This window comes from Takifugu flavidus, chromosome 13, assembly GCF_003711565.1.
Source record: "Takifugu flavidus isolate HTHZ2018 chromosome 13, ASM371156v2, whole genome shotgun sequence".
NCBI classification, from domain to species: Eukaryota; Metazoa; Chordata; class Actinopteri; order Tetraodontiformes; family Tetraodontidae; genus Takifugu; species Takifugu flavidus.
The window spans coordinates 14,147,226-14,167,033 of record NC_079532.1 but is presented as its reverse complement, the minus strand read 5'-3'; the positions used below and the strand labels follow the sequence as shown (position 1 = coordinate 14,167,033).

Here is a 19,808-nt window from a genome sequence, read left to right as displayed (position 1 = left end):
TGTCTGTTGTAGTGACGACATAATTGTTCTTGTCTTTAGCTAACAGTAAATCTTGTGGGACTGTTAAACAATAACCTATGAGCTTAAACCTTATCTCTAAAGTTTTATATGCATTTAAGCATAATACTAAATATTACACTGTTCAGATCAAAGCAAATAAAAGGTACCATAACCAGGATCAAAGGTAACCAAGTTAAAAACTCTGTAAAAAGGAGCTCAACACATGTTCAAAGCTCCTCTTAACTCAATGCACAACAGAGTGGGGAAAAACAGAAAAGCTTTGTTTTTACCTCGACGTTTTTACGTAAGCTAAAATTATGAGACTTGACACTTTTCTATTTCAAAGTCTTGTGGTTCTAACGAGACCTACCTCGCTAGACTTAGAATGCGTTTAGTGGTCCAAATCAGCGTTTGAAAACGGGTGGTTCTGCTCGCGATTCTGCTTGTGGGAGGGAGGGGTGGAGCAGATCACAGCCAGTGGGTATGGGAGGGGCTGCACAACATGGCGCTCAATTACCTTGGAGGGTGGGGGGAACTTAGTTTATGTTCTAAATGTTCTAGAGTTTGGTATTTAAAGTCTTAAAATCATCAAGGACAGTGATCCCCATCCCGCGGGCAAATGAGGGGCTGTGGACATTCTTTTGGGACCTCATTTCCAGGTGTAAGCAAAAATTGGACAGAGTGTTTTATTGACTGCACTTGACAATAAATGCTTGTTTGAATACAATGCACATGTGTGTTTGTATTCTTTCACGCACGGGAATGACTTTCCAGTCCACACCCGAGACATACATACTGCGGAAACGCACACCACCACCATACAATGCAGGACCTTGAGGCCATTAAAATAAATAATAAGGCTGTCAACAGGTCATGGCCACAGCTTTTTAATTTTTATTTTGTAGCGCTCATTGGTAAATTAAGTGTTCTTGCTCTTCAGTGGACGTGGCCACCTCTCTTTAATCAGTCAGTGCTTTATTCATTTCCAAACATAGGATGCATCCATTTCCAAGACACCTGGCAAAGTCTTCTGAGCCACCACAGTGTAGGAACCTGAAAAGGGACCAATGACAGTATAATCACTGTTTTCTTGCACAACAAATGTTATTCCTCAAATACAGCAAGAAACAACAGGCCCTTGGCATGGCATTCTTTACCTTCCCTCCGCCATCTTTTCAATTTCTGACTGCACCTAATCGCACAAATAACATCACTTGTGTGTTCAAATACTACTACACCCACAGACCGTCACCGCTTTGCCCTGCATTCATTTTTTCCATCCAGCAGATGGCTCAATAGCTTAATGGCTTAAACTTCAGTGAAAGATTTGGACAGATATTCACAATCATTTGGGACATTTGACGTACCACAAGCACTTAGGCACTTTGCGCTTGCTGTTCCGTGTCAGAGAAACTTGACTTACTGAGGCGTCTTACTTGACTACATTACAGTCAGTTCTGTTTTCAGCCGAGGCAGATCGAAAAGTGTTCCGTGGCTCTGTGCTAGGCTGGAAAAGGCTGCATGCGGGAAATTGTTCTGGTATTCCCGAAACTTCTGGGGATCGAGGAGGGTGACAAAGATCAGTTTTTCGTGATCCTGAAAATAATATTGTCCAGAATCCTGCCGTGGAGTTGGAGGTAGTGCGCACGAGGATCTTGCGCTGGACCTCTTTGTGCGCTCGGAGCGCCCGCAGTGCGTTCAGTAGCCTCATAGATTTCCTCGTATCGGCTCCTCTCGCTCAACGGTGTCACAAAACTCCTTCACCCTTGCCAGACAAAACTGTACATCCAGTTTTTTGTCCTGTAGTATTGAAAAGAGCACATCCGAGTACTCAAAAATGCCATTAAACGTGTTAAGCAAAAAACAAAACTCAAAATCATCCAGACGTGCTTTAAATCCATCAGCACGGCGCACAGAGTCCTCATCATACTCGTAATGATGCTCCAGAATGTGATGGAACAGTTCCTTCATAGCATCTCTCTTCTCAAAGACTGTATTGACCACTCTGGATGTGTACTGCCACTGTGTCGGTGCCACACGAGGGAGACGCCGCTGGCAGATTTTGTCCAGTAGTTGCGTGCGCCGAGGCGATCTAGAAAAAATTGCAGAAAGGCCATTGAGGTGGGCGAAAAAGATCTTGCATTCTTTAAGCTTTGACGCCCCCTGAGTCAATACTAAATTGAGCCGATGTGCATAGCAGTGTATGAATAAAGCCAAAGGTGGTCTCTCCTTAACTTTAGCCTGCACCCCATTTAATCCAGAAGACATGACCGCTGCGCCGTCAAAACACTGTGCCACAACTTTACCCAGACATTCATTTTCCACCAAAAATCGGATGATAAGACCTGCAATGTCATCGGCTCGCTTCCCACTGGTAACATCTTCAAATCTGACAAACCGCTCCTTGACACCTGTGTCCGTTACACAACGCAGAACCAGTGCGAGCTGCGCTGCGTTACTCGCGTCTGTCGTCTCATCCACCATAACAGAGACAAACGGTGCTTTATTAACTTCCCTTCTGATCTCTTCCCCATCACTTCAGCAATAGAAGTGATCAGGTAGTTTTGTATTTTGCCCGACGTCCCACTAAACACTTTATTAGTGGACAGGTGTATAATGTAAATCCGTGTTGCTCTCAGCAATGACAGAAAGAAGCTCCACATAGTTCCCTCTGTTTTTGGATCCAGCGCTTTCATCGTGCCCCCGAAATGAAAGTTCCTGCTTGCCCCAAAAAATGACACACTATCAGTCTTTTTAAGATTTCCCTATTTTTCTTCACCTTTTCATTGTGAAGCTCCGTTTCCCTGCGCACTTGCTCGCTCAGCTGTAGATCCACTCTGGTTTCCCCAAAAGTTTTGGAAAGCACCGTCACTTGTAAGTGTCTGGCAGTGCTTTGATGCCTCGTTGCTGCCTTGGTTAGGCAAGCCAAATTTACAAATCCAGTGTGGCTCCAAACACCATGTCGATCAGTGGCAAATAACAAGCACTCCCAGCAAAACAATTTGCAGCGTTCCTCGGAGCCTGTGAGCCAGGAGTACCGCTCGTAGTTAGCGGACTAAAATTGGCGGACAAATCCTTTTCCCGGTTGCGACAGGCTTGCTAGCTTCGGATTTGCCCGACCTTGCTTAACGATGTCCAGCTTTTCTTGAAAAGTCTGTCTTGAAAATGGCTTTGACAGTAAATCTGCAACCAAATCCATTTCTTTTCCTACTTCAGCCATTGTGGGTTGACAAAACAGCTATTAAATCAATACAGCAATATCTTTGCTTGTGCAGCTACAGATGCAGTTTGCTAGCTCTAGCTAGTACACTCTCTGACTATCCAATCAAAGCGTGTGAATACGCTGATGTTTCTTACACCTGCTAGAAGGCCTTGGTGTCGCCAACTCAAAATCTGATTGGTTGAAGCAACAGTTTGATCGACATTTTTTTTATGCTACAGGGCCTGCAGAACTGATTGTGAAGGCCTCCAGGCAGATTTCTTTGACCCTGGCAACAAATAGTGGCTGAAATGTGATTGGTTAAATGCTTGAATATGAAAATACACGTCTGGAAGCAGCACAACCAGGGGGCTGGCAATGAAAGGAAGCGGACAGACCATTTGGAATTATTTAATACATATGGAATTATTTAATACATATTAATGGACAAAATATTATTTGACTGATGTTAATTATATTTTGAAATTAATTATTTATATTAGTCTGTGATTCAGATATTTTTAGGCCAGCAGAGAAGGCCTTGCAGGCCCTGACAGCCCACCACTGGGTAGACGTACAACCTCCCTTCCCCCACAGACAGTAAAGGAAGTCAACGTTGCACAAGGAAACAGAAAAGAACTGAACAAGAGATGGAGATATAGAGAATGTTTATTGAATGGATTCTGGAACCGATGGAGGAGTATTTAATGGAACTGAAATTGGCTCACTTAAAATCAATGAAAATAAATCCCACCATTAAAGTAGACAATGTGGTTTTGGTACATGACCACATGATACCCAGACAGCTTGGGAAGATGGGACGAGTGCATGAGGGGTTCCATGGCAGAGATGGTCAAATAAGAAGCTGTTCAGTGGAACTGCCCGGCAAGAAAATGGTGAGAAGACCAATTCAACTCTTATATAATCTTGAACTGAATGATAATGATTTGAAGTTGAATTGAACTGTATTACTTGATTGATTTGAAATGAATTTGGATGAACTAAGTTCATCGGGCCGGAGTTTGTTTGTACTTATGTGAATTGGAGGACTAACAGCCTTTTTCCAAGTAGTTCCACACCTGGGCACTGGATGGAGCTGTGAGGAATGGAGAGCACAGCTCTTTGGACACTATAAGGTTAATACATGGACCTCTGACCCCACAGGCTGCAGGAGCAGCCACACCTTTAAAAGGACCACTGTGTGGCCATCTTGGAGTTGAATGAGAACTGAGACTTGATTTAGAAACAGTAGATCTAGATTTAAAATTATAGGAAATAAAATTTTGAATTTTGTGAACTTGAACCACCACTCTGGACATTGCTCTGTTCTTCTATAAGTTCTGCAAAATCTTCAAAAGAAAGACCAATTAGATATTTGCCTGTTACTATGGCAGCCCCAAAGTGACTCATTAGCAAATATTACAGCAAGCCTGTTAAAGAGATGGTCACTGATTTTGACGGACAGCAGAAATGAAAGGTTAACTTGTGACAATGAAAGGAAAAGTCAAGAATAATACTGAAGGAAATACAAGAAGGAAATACTGGAAAAAAAGAAACCATACAGATGCCAAGGCTTGTCTTTTTAAATTATGATTAGAAAAAACTATGAAAATTCTAGACAATTCTGCAGAAATTGTGAGGCCTCACCATCTGGCCGCCCCCCTCCCTCCCTCAATGTCTGCCTGTTGCCCCGCCCACCAAGGCAATTGAGCGCCATTTTGTGCAGCCCCTCCCATACCCACTGCTGCCTCACGTCTCCCACACACAGACCTCCGGTCAAAACCACCCGTATTCAAATGCTGATGTGGACCACCTACCGCCATCCTATGGAGGTAGGTCTCGTTAGAACCGCAAGACTTTGAAATATAACCGTGTCAAGTTTCATGATTTTAGCTTTTCTGGGCACTGAGAAACGAGCCGTTTTCCCCCACTTTGTGGGAAAAGCTGGAGTCACCTGTATCCATACTAAATTCATTGACCGACCAACTTATTCACCTTTTCCAAAAGTTCTCAATAAAGATCAAAACTTTTATTGCTCCTCGGCCATGGAAAAGCATAACTTCAACATCTAAAGGAACCAAGGAATCACCACATTCACAGGCAATCAGTAAAATCAATGATGAGTTGAGTGACATCATCAATCCTCTTCTTGCAGATATTCCCAACTCTGAGGAGCTCCAAAAGGAAGTCTCTCGGGAAATTCAGAAGATGGCTGATCCACATAAAGAAAAAACATTCACAGGAGACTTCAGCTATCAGCGATTCAGTAGAGGTGATACTAAATAGTCTCACATCTCAGTTTATGGATAATAGGTACCAGAATATTGAAAGTGGGGATTCCTTCCTCCTCATGTTCAAGGACTTGTGCGACATTAAGGTTTTGGTTTTCAGCCAAGAACTGAGCGATGTGATTTACCGCCACGCATTACCAGAACCTCTACCTCGCTCAGTTTTAAGATACTCCTTTGAGCAGAGCTCATTAGCGGGTCAAAACCACCCGTTTTCAGAAGCCGATCTGAACCACTTAAACTCCTTCACTCCTACATATTTTTCTGAGGCGTCTTCGCTAATTCAAAAATCCAAGTCCACCACGTGTCTTTTAGATCACCTGCACGTCATTAAGGCGCAATCGAGCCTGACGTGTTTAAAAAGGTGCTTCCGGCATTTTTCTTTTTCAAAATAAACCATGGTAACCAACTATGGCGACATCACAGCATACCCGCTGTCGTAGCTCGACAACCCAGACTCTTCAAAACTATATTTTGCGCACACGTGCTAATTTTCCATGAATTTAGATTCAAGAGCAATTCTTTATTATGAATAGTTGGTTTATTTTGAAAATAACAGCAACTGTTGTTGTACTAATTTCCTGTTTGAGTCGTCACACGTTAGTCACTGAAGAAGAAGCGTCCTCTGGCTGTCTCATAATCCAAACCTGGAGAGAACGTCACGACCAAAGTTTAACCTCTCGGTTCGGTTCCTGTCTCAACCTTCAAATCAGAAGCTGTGGAAAACCGTTTGAAACAGATCCAAAAACTAAACAGCCTATTTGCATCCTAAACTGCAACATTGCAGACATTGCAGCTCATGTGAAGCAGAAGGAAACTAAACCGCTATTGATAAAATTATTTAGAAAATCAGCATTGAATGCATTGAACTTTGTTGTCTGCAGTGGTGGTAATAAGATTCGCCATTGTTTCGGTCCATATTTGTCCCGATATTCTAGCTTTTACTGTCATTTCTTCATTTATTTCAAATTACTTTCGACAGAACTGCCCAAAATCGATCAGAGATGAAGATCGGTCACTAAAAGGTGTATTACGACTGCGACCTTAAGTGGCCGCTTGAGGAACTGCATGCAGGTGGAGCATAGCTCTGGTTTCATCTGTCAGATATTAGTTTTGGATATTTTGTGATGTGACAAATAACAACCTTTATTTTTATTGATTAAAACAGAAAGAATGAATACAATCACATTTATACCATTTTTAAAGCAAACAAGTGTTTTTTAGCACAATAATGTAAAAATGATAGAATGTCCATTTATCTTCTAAAGAAGAATTTCATTAGATTGAACGTCGTCTTCTCACTGACTCACTGACACCATCTGTTTGGTCTTGGTGATGTTTTCACAGACCTCCCTCCGGAATCCCTCCTCTTGATTCCTGAGCTCTATCTGGTGTCTCAGCTCCTGATCAGCCAGCTTCTAGCAGCATTGATCTTGGAGACTGGCACATTTTTGTTCTTCCTGCTTTAGCGCAGCCTGCATGCTGCTCAGCAGGGCCAAGGTGTCCACATGAGCCTCAGCAAACGTTTTCCTTTCGTGCTCAACCCTCCAGATCTGCTGATCTTTTTCTACCAGAAGTTCCTTCAGGTGCCTGATCTCTTGCTGCCAGCTCTCTTCTGATCGCTGCATTCTTTGGGAGCTCCTGCACTCCTGCAGAGATTCTCCTCGGTTCTCCTCCCGTAGCTGCTGCAGCTTCCAATGTTCCGGCTCCTTCTTGGACACGGGGCTCAGCCTGTCTTCATTCTTCCAGCTCTGTCCTCTCGATTTCCTCACGTCATCCAGAGCTCTGGAAAACAACTGAGTGAAGAAGCACAATGACAATTTACAACAAATGCACTCTTGTTTTAAATCCCTTTAATCCAATGTCGTCTGTACTTCAATGGAATATAAAGGGATATGCTCCAATGCATGTTTGGATTTTATTGACTGATATTTAGAGTTGATTCTTATGGAGATTGCTAAGTAATAAGTAAATCAAATATACTATAGCGACAGAAACGTACGCTGACATTGCTTTCACAATGTCATTGAGTGTCAGTTTAAATTAAAATACAAATACAAAGACTGTAATAATCAACAGTCAGTGACCTAATTAAATAAATGGTAACAAGCCAGGGTGGTGTTTGAGTGAATCCTGAGTGAAGCGTGTTACCTTGCTGACTCCTCGATGTCCTGTTGCCATTCTGGTGGATTATAAGGTTTCCAACTGGTATAATGATCTAACACATCTAACATCATGGTGCCACCAATGTGTTTATTTGCCTTTTATTGCTCCCTACATAACATGAAGGCTTCCTGTTTGATGTGTGGACATAAGAGATCCTTTGAAGTGGTGCCAACATCACAGACTCAGTGTCCTAAGAAGTGTTGCAACATTAAAAACTTTCTTCAGAGCATTTTCTTTGAGGTCTACAGGCTATGTAACAATGGTTACCTACAAATGATTGTTGACATGTGGTGTATATTTTGTAATGGAATTTAAAGCATTGATTTAGTCCTTAGGGTTTGGCATGTGAAACTTCCTCCTGTCTAAGTGAACCTTGAACCTTGTTTGATTAGACTGGAATAACGGAGAATATTATGGTGTGGATTTATTGATTGGACAGTTTCCATGTTCATAATGCACAGATTGGTGTAGTATAGCAGAATTATGGCATTAGAGCAGAATTGTTCCCCACAGTAAGCTGAAAAACATGTCTCCCTTTAAACCATTTTTAGACAGAAATAAAATAAATCCTGCAGAAAAAATGCTGTCTACTATCACTTAAATATGAAATCTAGAATTCAAATTGTGGTTTGATATGAATGATCCAGCGACACCATCAGATATCCATTCAAGCGTGCATGAAAAGATGAGAGCGGCCTACTTCACTTCTGAGTGCTCCCCTCATGGACTTGTCATTATTGGGAAAAGCTATTAAGAGACTTAAAAAAGCAGGTCATAAAAGAGCCCTGATGTGTTAACACACATGAAGAAAGCACATACGTGTATCACTGACAACAGAAGTCCAGCAGGAGCTTCTCATATCTCAAAAGCCTGTTCCTTCATAGAACACTAGCAGGTAGCAGGTCACCGTCATTGCTAACATAAGTGATGCATTAACAGCGACATCAATAATGACCATAGGAAGAATGAGGAAAGGAAATATCAGACATTCAGTTTATCACTGGTTGTGAGCAATTTGAATCAAACTTTTGTGACAGTTTCACACCTATGATATGTCAATGATTTTGGTGTCATTTCTCATCATAACAGCTCTTATGGGTCTGTTTTTTGAGTGTTTGTGACCTGTGGGACATCAAAACTATATTTCATCCAATTAAAGACAGCAATGCTTTTGTTTATCCTCATAAAATGAACGAAAACCGTCCTTTACATTCGTCCCCAGAAGTCATATTATTGTCCAAAAAGTAATAGTTACGACTATAATTGACCTATAACTTTCATATAATAAAATAAGTTGTAAGGTTTAGGCAATTTGGATAATGTTTGCTAGCAAATACATGTACAATTTACCTGATTATTTAAATCTTTTCGCAAAAGTGACCCGGACACTAGGTGGGAGCAAAGGATCACTTTCATTCACACGAGAGATATTGCGCCGAAATTTCTTCACATGATTAATATCTTTTAAATATTAAAAGAAATAGTGGATTCAGATGTATTAAAATTTAATACATAATCTGAATCCACTCTTTTGAAAATTGCACGTCTTTTAGGAAAAACGGAGAGCTTAATGATGGAATTCCCAGCTCTTTGAACTCAGCCAGGCCATTTGGTTCATCTTACCAAGAACAATCTGCCCTTTGTACACTAAAAAACTCCCATATGGCTCACGACATTTATTTACTTCCGATTTTAAAGATTACCTGCTATTCATTATTGTTCTTATGTGTGTAATAAGATAAAGTATAATGCAATCATGCTGAGTTTTGGTCGTACATATATTTTAGATTATATTTTGTATTTCAGAAGAGTCACATGCAAACACTCTTCTTTTGCAGGCATATGGAAGGGCAGCAATCATCAAAATAGTTCTAGACTGAAAATAATACATAAGTACTTACATAAATAGAGATTATATTATATACATCCAGTTTATATACATAAATGCTCGGTCCACTGCTTATTTCTCAGTATGGCTCAGCCTATTGCGCTATCTGCTGGTTGAAATACAGAAAGACACTGAACTGTCATTGCAGCGCGCGCGCGCACACACACACACAGAATAAGCACACAGAATATGCACACACCAAAATGAAGCAAACAAACTCGTACACGTGCAAACTGGTCCCATCAATTAATCTTTGTCAGAAAGTTCAAGATAGTATTGATACACACACCTTCAAGTATGGATTATATCGATATAAAAGACCATTTGGCATCAACCCAGTGGACACGCACACACCTTGCGAAGATAGGCAACAGCGTGCCTCAGTGCAGACCCTCATTTTGAACCACTGACGTGGTTCTCCGCAACTCATTTTAGGAAAACAGCATTACGATAACTGTATAACGCTCATGAAAATGTCTGCAGAAGAAAAAGTATTTGAATGTAAAGTGCTATTAAATGTCGTGTCCTAAAATGCAGAAAGTGGAATGTTCGTGGTCGTGAAAGGTGGAGAGGGAAAAATAAACAGTGTGACAGTGTGGACAGCGCTCCAAAAAATATCCCTCCAGATGTCACAACATTAACAAATACGCCTCAGATGGGCCCCCGGGTCCCCCCGCGAGTGTCATCTCTGATCAACAGTCTCCTGTTGGGACGAGAGGGTAGTTGACACGTGACATTTGTTGAAAACAAACATGAACAGTGTGGGAGTCTGCAAGAGTCTGGAAGACTGTCAGGTCTTTTTCGGCTCCTCTGTCTGTGGGCCTGGGACATTGTGGGACGATGTGCTGAGCTGATCTGGTCAAGGGAGCAGCAGGGGGGATTGGGTGGGTGCTGGCACCTCTGTCTGAAGCTGAAGATGCCCAACATGATGGGAAGCTGTGAGCAAACTTAACGGGAAGTTTGGTGGAATATCAATGGAGTTTTTCCAGGTCCTCACAAATGTGGTAAATTCAGAAGGGATCAGACCTAAATATCCCCTCTGAGATGAATACGGGAGGAGCTGTAGCTGGTTTTGCTGGGGTAGAGAAGCTTGGAATTCCTTTGCTCAGCCTGCTAACCTTGATGTGCACAGATAAGGAAGGAAATCTCAACCCCACTGCCTCCACCCGCTCCTCTATTACAGACACACTGCACACGTTTGCAAGAGAAGCGCGGGGAACACAAAAGACGTTCTGAAGAGGAAGGCAAGATGGAAAGAGAGGACGTATGAGAGACAGAACGAGGAGACAGGGACAGGAACCCGTCATGAACTCACAACCGGTGTTGATAATTAAAGTACAGGTACAGGGAGAAGCAGCAATGCTCATTTATTGCTGATGAAACCAGAAACTTTATAGATCAAGATGATCTCCATTGTAGGAAAAGAGTCTTTCTTCAAAACAGTCGGGGAATGTTTTTACACCTTCATTTATTGCTTTAATTACAACATAATCCGATCTCAAGCATTCTTTGTTTCTAAAAATGCCTATAAAGCTGACAAAATAGCAAATTAGTTTGCATTATATGGTAGATTTTAAGGGACAAATACCACCACAGAGAGAAAGTCAGGAACATACTTGCTGGTAATCGTCTATTTCAAACATCACTTGTTACAAGATGCTAAAAACTGGCTTCACAGGCTGGATAAAGGGACAACCGCGATTAAAGTAAGAGGAAAATGCCATTTTTAGTTTATAAATAGAAATTTACCATTAGTGAAATTATTCTCGATATAAACTGAACTGATAAGTTTCACTGCCCTTTACGTACCGCTTTGCACAATGTCAATACAGGTGTTCCATAATAATAAAACAGTGATAGTGCATCTTAGAAGTTTCTTTAAATTCTCTCCATTACAATAACGCATCTGTGTCCAAACAGTGGCTCAGCAGGTAGATTGATGTCCGTTAAGAATCAAAATTAAATCCCATGATTGCGAATATGATTTTTGCTTAAAAAATTTGCATTGATTAACGAATGAAAATCTTGACCTTCGTGAATCAGCAGTTTCTCAACAGCAACGCTCGAGATCTCCGCCAATCACAGCAAAATGATCAAAGCTTTGACCTGGTTTAATCTGTCCAAACAAAAGAAAGGAAATAAGGGCATCAAAGGGCTTGGAAAGAATGAAGGTTTTGATTAAAATAAAGGAACATTAAATGATAAAATAATCTTCCTGCTTCACAGCTTTGACCATTGGTGCCCAACTCAACGTTTAAACAAGGATACGTTTCAGAAATAATAATAATAATCTACCCCAAATATACTGATAAAAGTGCACCTGCGATCTACACTGAATATAATAAAAATTATTGTGAAAACGTAGCACAACAAATGGCTGAAAATGGGGAAAAATAGGAATACAGATGACAAGTACTAAAGTGTAAATCTCCAGTGACTCTGGTTCAATTACATACTGTTGACTCACCTCACCTGTAAGGTCTTGGTCGGTCACTGGGTGGAAAAATGATTTAAATAACTACTTTAAAACGAGAAATCAAGGTTTAAACAGCCAAAGGAGTCTGTAAAAGAATATATTGATGATCTTAATCATTTATCTTGTTCTGTTCTGAGCTAGATGTTCCATCTTCGATGGTAACCAGGAGAACTTATATGGTTCCTGAGGCATGAGCAGGTCTATGTCGAGTTTCTTTTGTTCTTTTTCATTGCTCACAGTCCTGTATCCCAACAACGTCATGGCCCCCCGGCACACCTCCTGCACACGTTTAACCTTGTGGTGCGGCAGCGTGGAACGCCAAGCCTGCGACACGTCTGCCGCGTCTCTTGACGTGATGGTGAAGGCGTCTTTCTTGGTGCCCGTGCCTTTGCCGTGGGTCACCTGGTAAATCCACTGGCCCAGTCGTTTGGTCATATCAAGACCTACAAACTTGTAGATCCCACTGATCTCCCGGAGTGGGTCACGCACCAGGTCCTCAAAGCGGACCATTTTGTAGCGGCCTTTGAGAAACGGGGGGGCCTTCAGGGTGGCCCTCTCGCTGATGCGCACGTGGCTCCGACAGATCTCCTGCATGACCTGATACAGCACCTCCGCTGCTGGCATGCGCCTGTTCTCCAATATGATTGCATCATCGGTAACAAACGCGTTGGCGGACTGCTCTCTGGATCTGGCCACAGCTCGAGGGTCTCGAACCAGGTGGACGATGCGGATATTGAGGTTGGGGTCCTGCAGGAGCGGATACAGGGATTCAAGCTCAAAGAAGCGCACGGATTTTAACACCACGTGAGTGTAAGTGTCGCATGCGTTCTTGGCCCCTTGCAGACCCTTAGTGACGCATTTTTTTAGGCACTCGGGCTGATCGCTCATCTCCCCACGTGGTGTGAGAGAACAGGCTGGGGGGGAGCACAGCGCTCTGCTGTGGCTCCACATGAACACATCGGATACGTTGTGATTTTCTGGGAGGAAGGCCTCGATTCCGGAAAAGTCGCACTGGTATATACTCCGAAATATGTCCCTCACCGCTACTCGGAGCATCCGAATGTTGACTTTGGGGAGTTGGCTCCACACATGCCATCCGGGCTCCATGAGATAGAAGACCGATGGATGCTGACTGAACACCTGACCGAGGAAGGATGAGCCCGATCGCCACGAGGACAGCAGGAGAACCTGGACTTTTCCATTGGAGGGCACGGAGGCGCAGGGGCTGAGCTGAAAATACCAGCCGCTCAGCAGCATCACGGTGGCGCCCTGAAGAGTCACCAGCAAAATCAAGGTGCTGATGCTCATCTTGCAGCGAAACATGATTGATGTGGATCCAATTCAGTCCCAGGGGCTTCAGACAGAGCTCTTTAGGTAGAGCTCCTCAGGTAGAGCTCCTCAGGTAGAGCTCTTCAGGTAGAGCTCCTCAGGTAGAGCTCCTCAGGTAGAGCTCTTCAGGTAGAGCTCTTCAGGTAGAGCTCCTCAGGTAGAGCTCTTCAGGTAGAGCTCCTCAGGTAGAGCTCTTCAGTAGAGCTCCTCAGGTAGAGCTCTTCTGTCTTCTGTGGGGCTTCCTGATGCTCGTTCTGGAAAGAGGAGAACATTACTGTTGTTGTTTTTTATTTAAATAACATATATCTATAATTATAGATTTGTGATTATTATGTCATATCACATTTTGAATTAAATTACTTTAGAGTAAAATATGATTTCTTAACCATAAGAAAGGATCCTGGTGTCAGAGGACAGCACAATTTTAAAATAGTCAACCAACAATACAAAATGTTTTACAATCGCAGTTTATTCCTGTACGTTTTACAGTGTCAGTGAGTTTCTGGGAGCACCGACCCTCTCCATGATCATAAACTATGCCCATAACAACCTTGTAATTTTTCATGACGAGGCTTCTAACCTTCCTTAAATATGATTAGTTGGGATAAAGTTTAAATAGTAATCCTTTGTGTATTCAGCACGATGTAATAATTAGCTACTTGTTGCCATAGAAACGGGACACAATGGGGAATCATTTACGCAGACAGGGCATCCTGTGTCGCATATTTATTTAGCTTTATTTATAAAAATGATAACTGAAAAATGTGTTGGCCCTGTTATGGGGGGGTTACTGCAGCCTCCATCCGTCCATCTATCCATCATACAGCAACCACTTTTCATCTATGTTGGTGTTGGAATTATCAGCAAGAAAGAAGCAGAAATATTTGATCAGTAGGTGTAGAGCAGCCTGGAAACAGCATTTTTGTCAATGTCATGTTAGCAAACACACGCACATACGTATGTACACTGTAGACAGACAGACAGACAGACAGACAGACTTAAGTAACCAGCATTATCCTCATCACAGCCATCATAACCGTCTCCACTGAGCGTCCACACGTGTCCTCTTTGAGACCAGAACAAACGGGGTGTCCTTCACCATTTCCAGTGAGAGGCCAGAGCTGCTCACTGAGGGGGATCCAAACGTGGCGTAATGTGCTATGCTTATTGAACAAGCCCGGACACGAATTTCTCACCTTCGCGCCCTTGGGTTACAAAGATAAACATCAGAGATAATGACAGATCCTTCGTCCTCTCCCCACTTCCCCGTGTCTTCACACACGCTTCCCATTTCTTACTTTGAACCATCCGTGCAGTGTTCATGGGACACATTGAAATGAACGCTTGTGAATTGGTATGGAGGGTGGAAGGGATCACAAAGTCCATGTTTTATTACTATCAGAAATTATTACCGGCAGATCTGTCTTGTGGGTTGAATAAGCTTTAGAAGAATCAGGAAACACATTGGAGACAATGGCTGCAAACTGGGACAATGAAGCTGGGCTGGAGTATTTTTAACATGTAATCATCAAGCAAGCAGCACAACCACCTGATAAACTGTAAATAACCCAATGATGTGCAAATACCAAAATATTGTCACCACGATATTGAATAAACACAGTGATCACGTGTTTACTGGGATGTTAAATCATCCCTTGTGAATCACACCCCACTATCAACACCTCTGTCTCTTGCAGGGTTCAGTAGTAATACAGGAGTAATCATGGTCACAAACTGAACGCACAGACAGTCGCTCAGAGGAGTTTATTTTTAATTGATCTGGAGGACAGAATGTTCCTTATTAACGCATCCATTTAGGAAAACCAACCTGAAGGTGAATAAGAGCTCACAGGCGGCTCACACCTGTGTCCCACCTTTACACACATCTGTGCATCACTTGGATATTTTGATTTATTAAGAAAACACTGACACTGATTAGATGAACTAACATAGAACAAACGTATAGTTCCAGGTACTAAACCAACTGTGTCTGGTTGGACATTTGAATGGAATCAGTGGAATATTTTCCTTATACTTTAGTTCCAGTGGTGCGCCTGATGCAGCAATAAAGGACAGAATTTAAACTTGGACACTCAACAGTCAGTAAATTAATGTTGCCACCTCGTCCCGCTTCCAGATTAGTTCCGTTGTGTCCCAGTGTAAATGGGACCGTAATGGGGTGTTGCGGAGCTCTCTGGGTCTCCTTTTCGGGCTTTAAGACCAACAAATTCACCCCGATCCAGCTGGGTTAACGTTTAAATTGCTCTTGATCCATTTAGCGCTCAAATTAAAGTGAGTTTCCCATCTGCGTCTGAATTTTGAGGGTAGAAAGGGCGAAATTTGCTATGACGTTGTCCCTGGAAAAAGTGCGTCCGCCAGGCTTCACCCACCGGTCCCTCGGAGACTAGCACCGGGTGAACAGAGAAAGTTGCGGAATGCCTGCTTGTTGTCCTACCTTTGATATCCTTTCCAGAGACGGTGAGCGACGCTCCGGCTCCCAGCAGTCCTGTCCTCCACTGTGTCCTCCACTGTGTCCTCCGCTGCTCGGCGCCGTCCTCTTGTGTACAAAGCGCTAGTTGAGACGTGGCTGGCGGCCCCGCTGACGGGCAAATCTGCTCGCCTGCAGCCCCCCAGTGAGGGGCGTGGCTCAACGCGCAGATACTATCTGACTGGGCGGGGTCTGAAGGGTCGATTAGATCGATCTATCTATCTATCTATCTATCTATCTATCTATCTATCTATCTATCTATCTATCTTTTTTTTGGGGGGGGGGGGGGGTGCATCACATCAGGTATTTCTTGCTTTAACTCAGACCTCAGTTTAAGGGTGACTGAACTGGTCTTTTAAGTCAGCTGTAGAAAACAACTGTCCCTGGGAAAAGGGATGCATCTGGTTCCTGTGTGAGCTGGGCTCATATCCTACCATCGGCTATTTGCAGCCAAAGCCAAAGATCTTTGGTCACCAATAAATGCCTGCTGGATGAAGACAGAAGAGGGGAGGGGGTGAACGTTGCCCCGGGGCACTGATGTGGAATCACTTAAAGGTGCTAAAAAGTTCTCATTTCAACAATAGTCATTCTTAAAGGTTCTAACAGTGTGGAAGCATTCTGCTGCAAGTGCGCGTGTACACAGACACACATACACACACATAATGCATTCATATTGTATATGAAATAAAGTAAATTGCAGCATTATTAAGTGTCTTTCAAATAGCATACATTTACACATCCAATTTTATTAAATATAGTATTAGATGTGTAAAAGTATGCTATTGGAGTAGAATAAAGCATTGTTTATAATAATTGGAAGAAGCATTATTGATTTCTTAGAATTAAGTAATCAGAGAATAAATAATTTGATTACAGCACAAGTGAGACAGAATTAAAAAAAAATAATTAATTTGCCACGAACAACATTCAAGACTGAGGGCTGACTGCTTCTTGGACTTAAAAAAAGATCTTTAAAAACGTTTTTAAAGTGCACTGGTAATATAGGTGGACATTTTGAGGAGAGATGGGTGTTTAGCTGTATAGCTGAGCAAATAGGGTGCGACTCCTTCTATTATATGACCCAACCCAGCTTAAATGAGCTCATGCAGTGGTACTGATCCAGAACTACACACACACACACACACACACACACACACACACAGAGAAACCAATGACCATCTCCTGGAGTATTGAGTCAGAGGAAAAATGGAAAGCATTAGTCTAATTTAAGTACCTCAGCCATCATTATATAAACTTTTATGCAGCATTTTTTCTTTAATGATCAATGGTGCATTTGAGCCGTACGAAGGATTGTTTGACTTTTCTTGCAAAAGAGGTGCAACATGAATACAGCATGAATACAGCACATTAATGTGTGACTTTATTAAAGACTAAAATATAAGGGAAGTTAAATATTCAGATTAACGATAACTACGTCTCCAAAATTAGATGTATTCATCTGCAGTGGAACACATTCCCATGGTAATAACAGTTGACTGTGGGACGTATATTGCATGATGGGGCAATGGGAGACAAAAGACTGAAGGACAACGATCTATTGCTGTTCTTTTGCTGACTTTTAGGACTGTGAGCACAAGAAAGCTCTGTCACACTGCTGCAAGGAGCATGATCTCACCAGACAATGTTGTCATGGAGTTGAACCAATTCCCAAATAATGACGATTGCTGAGGTAGCAGGAGTTAGCGTAGACCAAGTTCTAGCTGCCACAGAGGCCATTGGTGCCAGACCACTAATGGGCCTGTGGCTCTCTGCAGGAGCAGGATCAGGTAGCTGATCAGACCAAAGGTAGCTAACTCAAGAGCTGATGCATACGAGGCTGGACGGATACAAAAACCCACGAGCTGACAAACATATTGGAGGAGGAGAGCACAAGGAGTGAAACATGCAGAAACAGATGCATTATAATAGAATGGGATGGCCCAGGTGAGGAAAATGGAAACACAAACGTAAGCAAAAGGCAGAAATTCTTAAATTGACAAGAGAAGATAACACTAAAAAAGACAATCAGCCATAAATAAACAATAATATAAACCCACAATAAAAATTACAAAATGGATTCAATTGGACATGATAATCCAAACAAGGTTATCAGAATAATAACTTTTTTGTTACAATATATATAAAATATGTAATGAAATTACAGGTGCCACTCCATTGTGCTTGAAACATAATGACACGCCTATACTTCCTCCACAAACTAAGGAGAGCAACCCCCCCCCCATCATGTGCTCCTTCTACAGAGGCACCATTGAGAGCGTTACCACGGGCTGCATCACTGTGTGGTGTGGAGGCTGCACCGCCTCCTGTTGAAACACTCTGCAACGCATAGTGAATGCAGCCAGTAAGATTGGCCATTGGTGCGCTGCTGCTCCCTCACAATCATTTTCCACACCCGCCTCACCCGAAGAGCCATCAGCATTGTTGAGGATAACTGACACCCCGACTTCAGCCTCCTGCCTTCGGGGAGAAGGTTCAGATCAATTTGGTCCTGGAAAACACACGCTCAAAGACCCAGAGGGAAATGATGAGGACGCTGACTTGCTGGACCCAGGCAAATTTGATAGTCTCCCAGAAGCCAGGTCGGAGGTGGATGCAATAAGTTAAAGAAGTAATTACCAGGAAACTGGTAATGGTGATGTCTTCCTAATAAGGTTTGCCATTAGCAACCATATGGGATCAACCATTGGCAAACCTAATTATTACAACCGATATTACACTACTCACAACGTGGATAAGCTTGAGTTACTGAGCTCAGTTGTACTTTTCTGACAAGAATTTGCAATTACTTTTTGGTGTTTTGAGAAGCACAACCAAAACATACATCACGTTGGCTCATTAGGAAGATACTTTTTCATGTTTTAAGAAAATAATGCACCATCCAACACCTGTGAAGGGCAGATCTGCCTCTCTGCTTAGACCATCTGTAGACACATTCCCAAATTCTGCTTTAATACCTGCAAACTAAATTGAGATTTTGCTCATAGCTTAAGTTAGCCAAAAAGGAAATAAATGCAAGCCTTTGAAAACTTAGAGCTTCTCTCACGGTAGCTTCCAATAACATTTTCAAGGTCGTACGTACTTGCAAAGGGGCTGCAGCCATCAATAATCAACACCTTAACATCACTAGGAACAAACAGATAACGAACATCTGCTGCATCCAAAGAATGTTTTTTCTTCAATAACCAAAAGCAGAACTGCAGGTGTTGCTATTGGACAAAATCACTAGATTTCGTTGGTAGCTCAAAGATTCACAGGTAGCAACAACCACAGACAGCAATCGGATATGGTCTCCAAACTTTTTGCAAAGAGGGCCAGATTTGATAACGTGAAGATGTCCGGGGGCCAGTAGATCCTTCTGATGTTTTTTTTAACCAGAAAAGTTACATGCAAATGTACACTATTCTAAAACAATTTTCATTGTCACAATTCTCTTTATTTTTCAAATGGCAGTGTAACCAAATATAAGCCACTCAGGCAGACGTGAACAACTCTAAAAACACAATTCTGCCTTTAATTCATATCTGGAGAGTCAGATAACATTGAACACTGAACTGTATGGAATACCTTAAATTTCCATGAGTTTGATAAATGTAATGCAAAGTTGTCTGTTATCATTCAAGTTTAAAACAAGTAAATTTTGCTCTTGTCTTTTACAAGATCTACAAGAAAGGAGGAATTACATTTTAGTGATTTATTTATTCTGTTAGTGCCAGAGGGCCATAAATAATACATTGTAAGACTGAAGTTGCGGGCAGTATGAAATCTTACCGCGGGCCGTGATTGGCCCCCGGGCCGGTGTCACACCCTGCTTCAACCCATGGACTCAGTTCTTTTCCACTCCCCTGCTCACACCACACCCTCTGATCACACACCTGCTCTCAGTCACTGATCACACACCTGCCCTCACTCACTGATCACACACCTGCCCTCACTCATCAATCAGTTCACCTACC

The 19,808-nt window shown here is 42.3% G+C and overlaps 1 protein-coding gene and 1 long non-coding RNA gene across 3 annotated transcripts; both read right to left on the bottom strand.

Annotated features, from left to right (window-relative positions):
• Nucleotides 1-869: 869 nt before the first annotated feature.
• LOC130536122 (uncharacterized) lies at nucleotides 870-1,421 on the bottom strand. The gene is made up of 2 exons (XR_008953285.1): nucleotides 1,368-1,421; nucleotides 870-1,053 (listed from the first exon to the last, which is right to left on the bottom strand). It is a non-coding gene; the product is annotated as an uncharacterized LOC130536122 (long non-coding RNA).
• Nucleotides 1,422-10,992: 9,571 nt separating this feature from the next.
• chst6 (carbohydrate sulfotransferase 6) lies at nucleotides 10,993-15,974 on the bottom strand. Of its 2 annotated transcripts, XR_008953281.1 has the most exons (3): nucleotides 15,802-15,974; nucleotides 12,009-13,600; nucleotides 10,993-11,657 (listed from the first exon to the last, which is right to left on the bottom strand). XR_008953281.1 is itself a non-coding variant. In XM_057051778.1 (2 exons), exon 2 carries the CDS (start codon nucleotides 13,338-13,340, stop codon nucleotides 12,135-12,137), a length of 1,206 nt encoding a protein of 401 aa, XP_056907758.1. In that variant the 5' UTR covers nucleotides 13,341-13,600; nucleotides 15,802-15,974; the 3' UTR covers nucleotides 10,993-12,134. The 2 variants fall into 2 exon arrangements, 1 of the variants encoding a protein (XP_056907758.1); XM_057051778.1 differs by having other exon boundaries at nucleotides 10,993-13,600.
• Nucleotides 15,975-19,808: the final 3,834 nt, after the last annotated feature.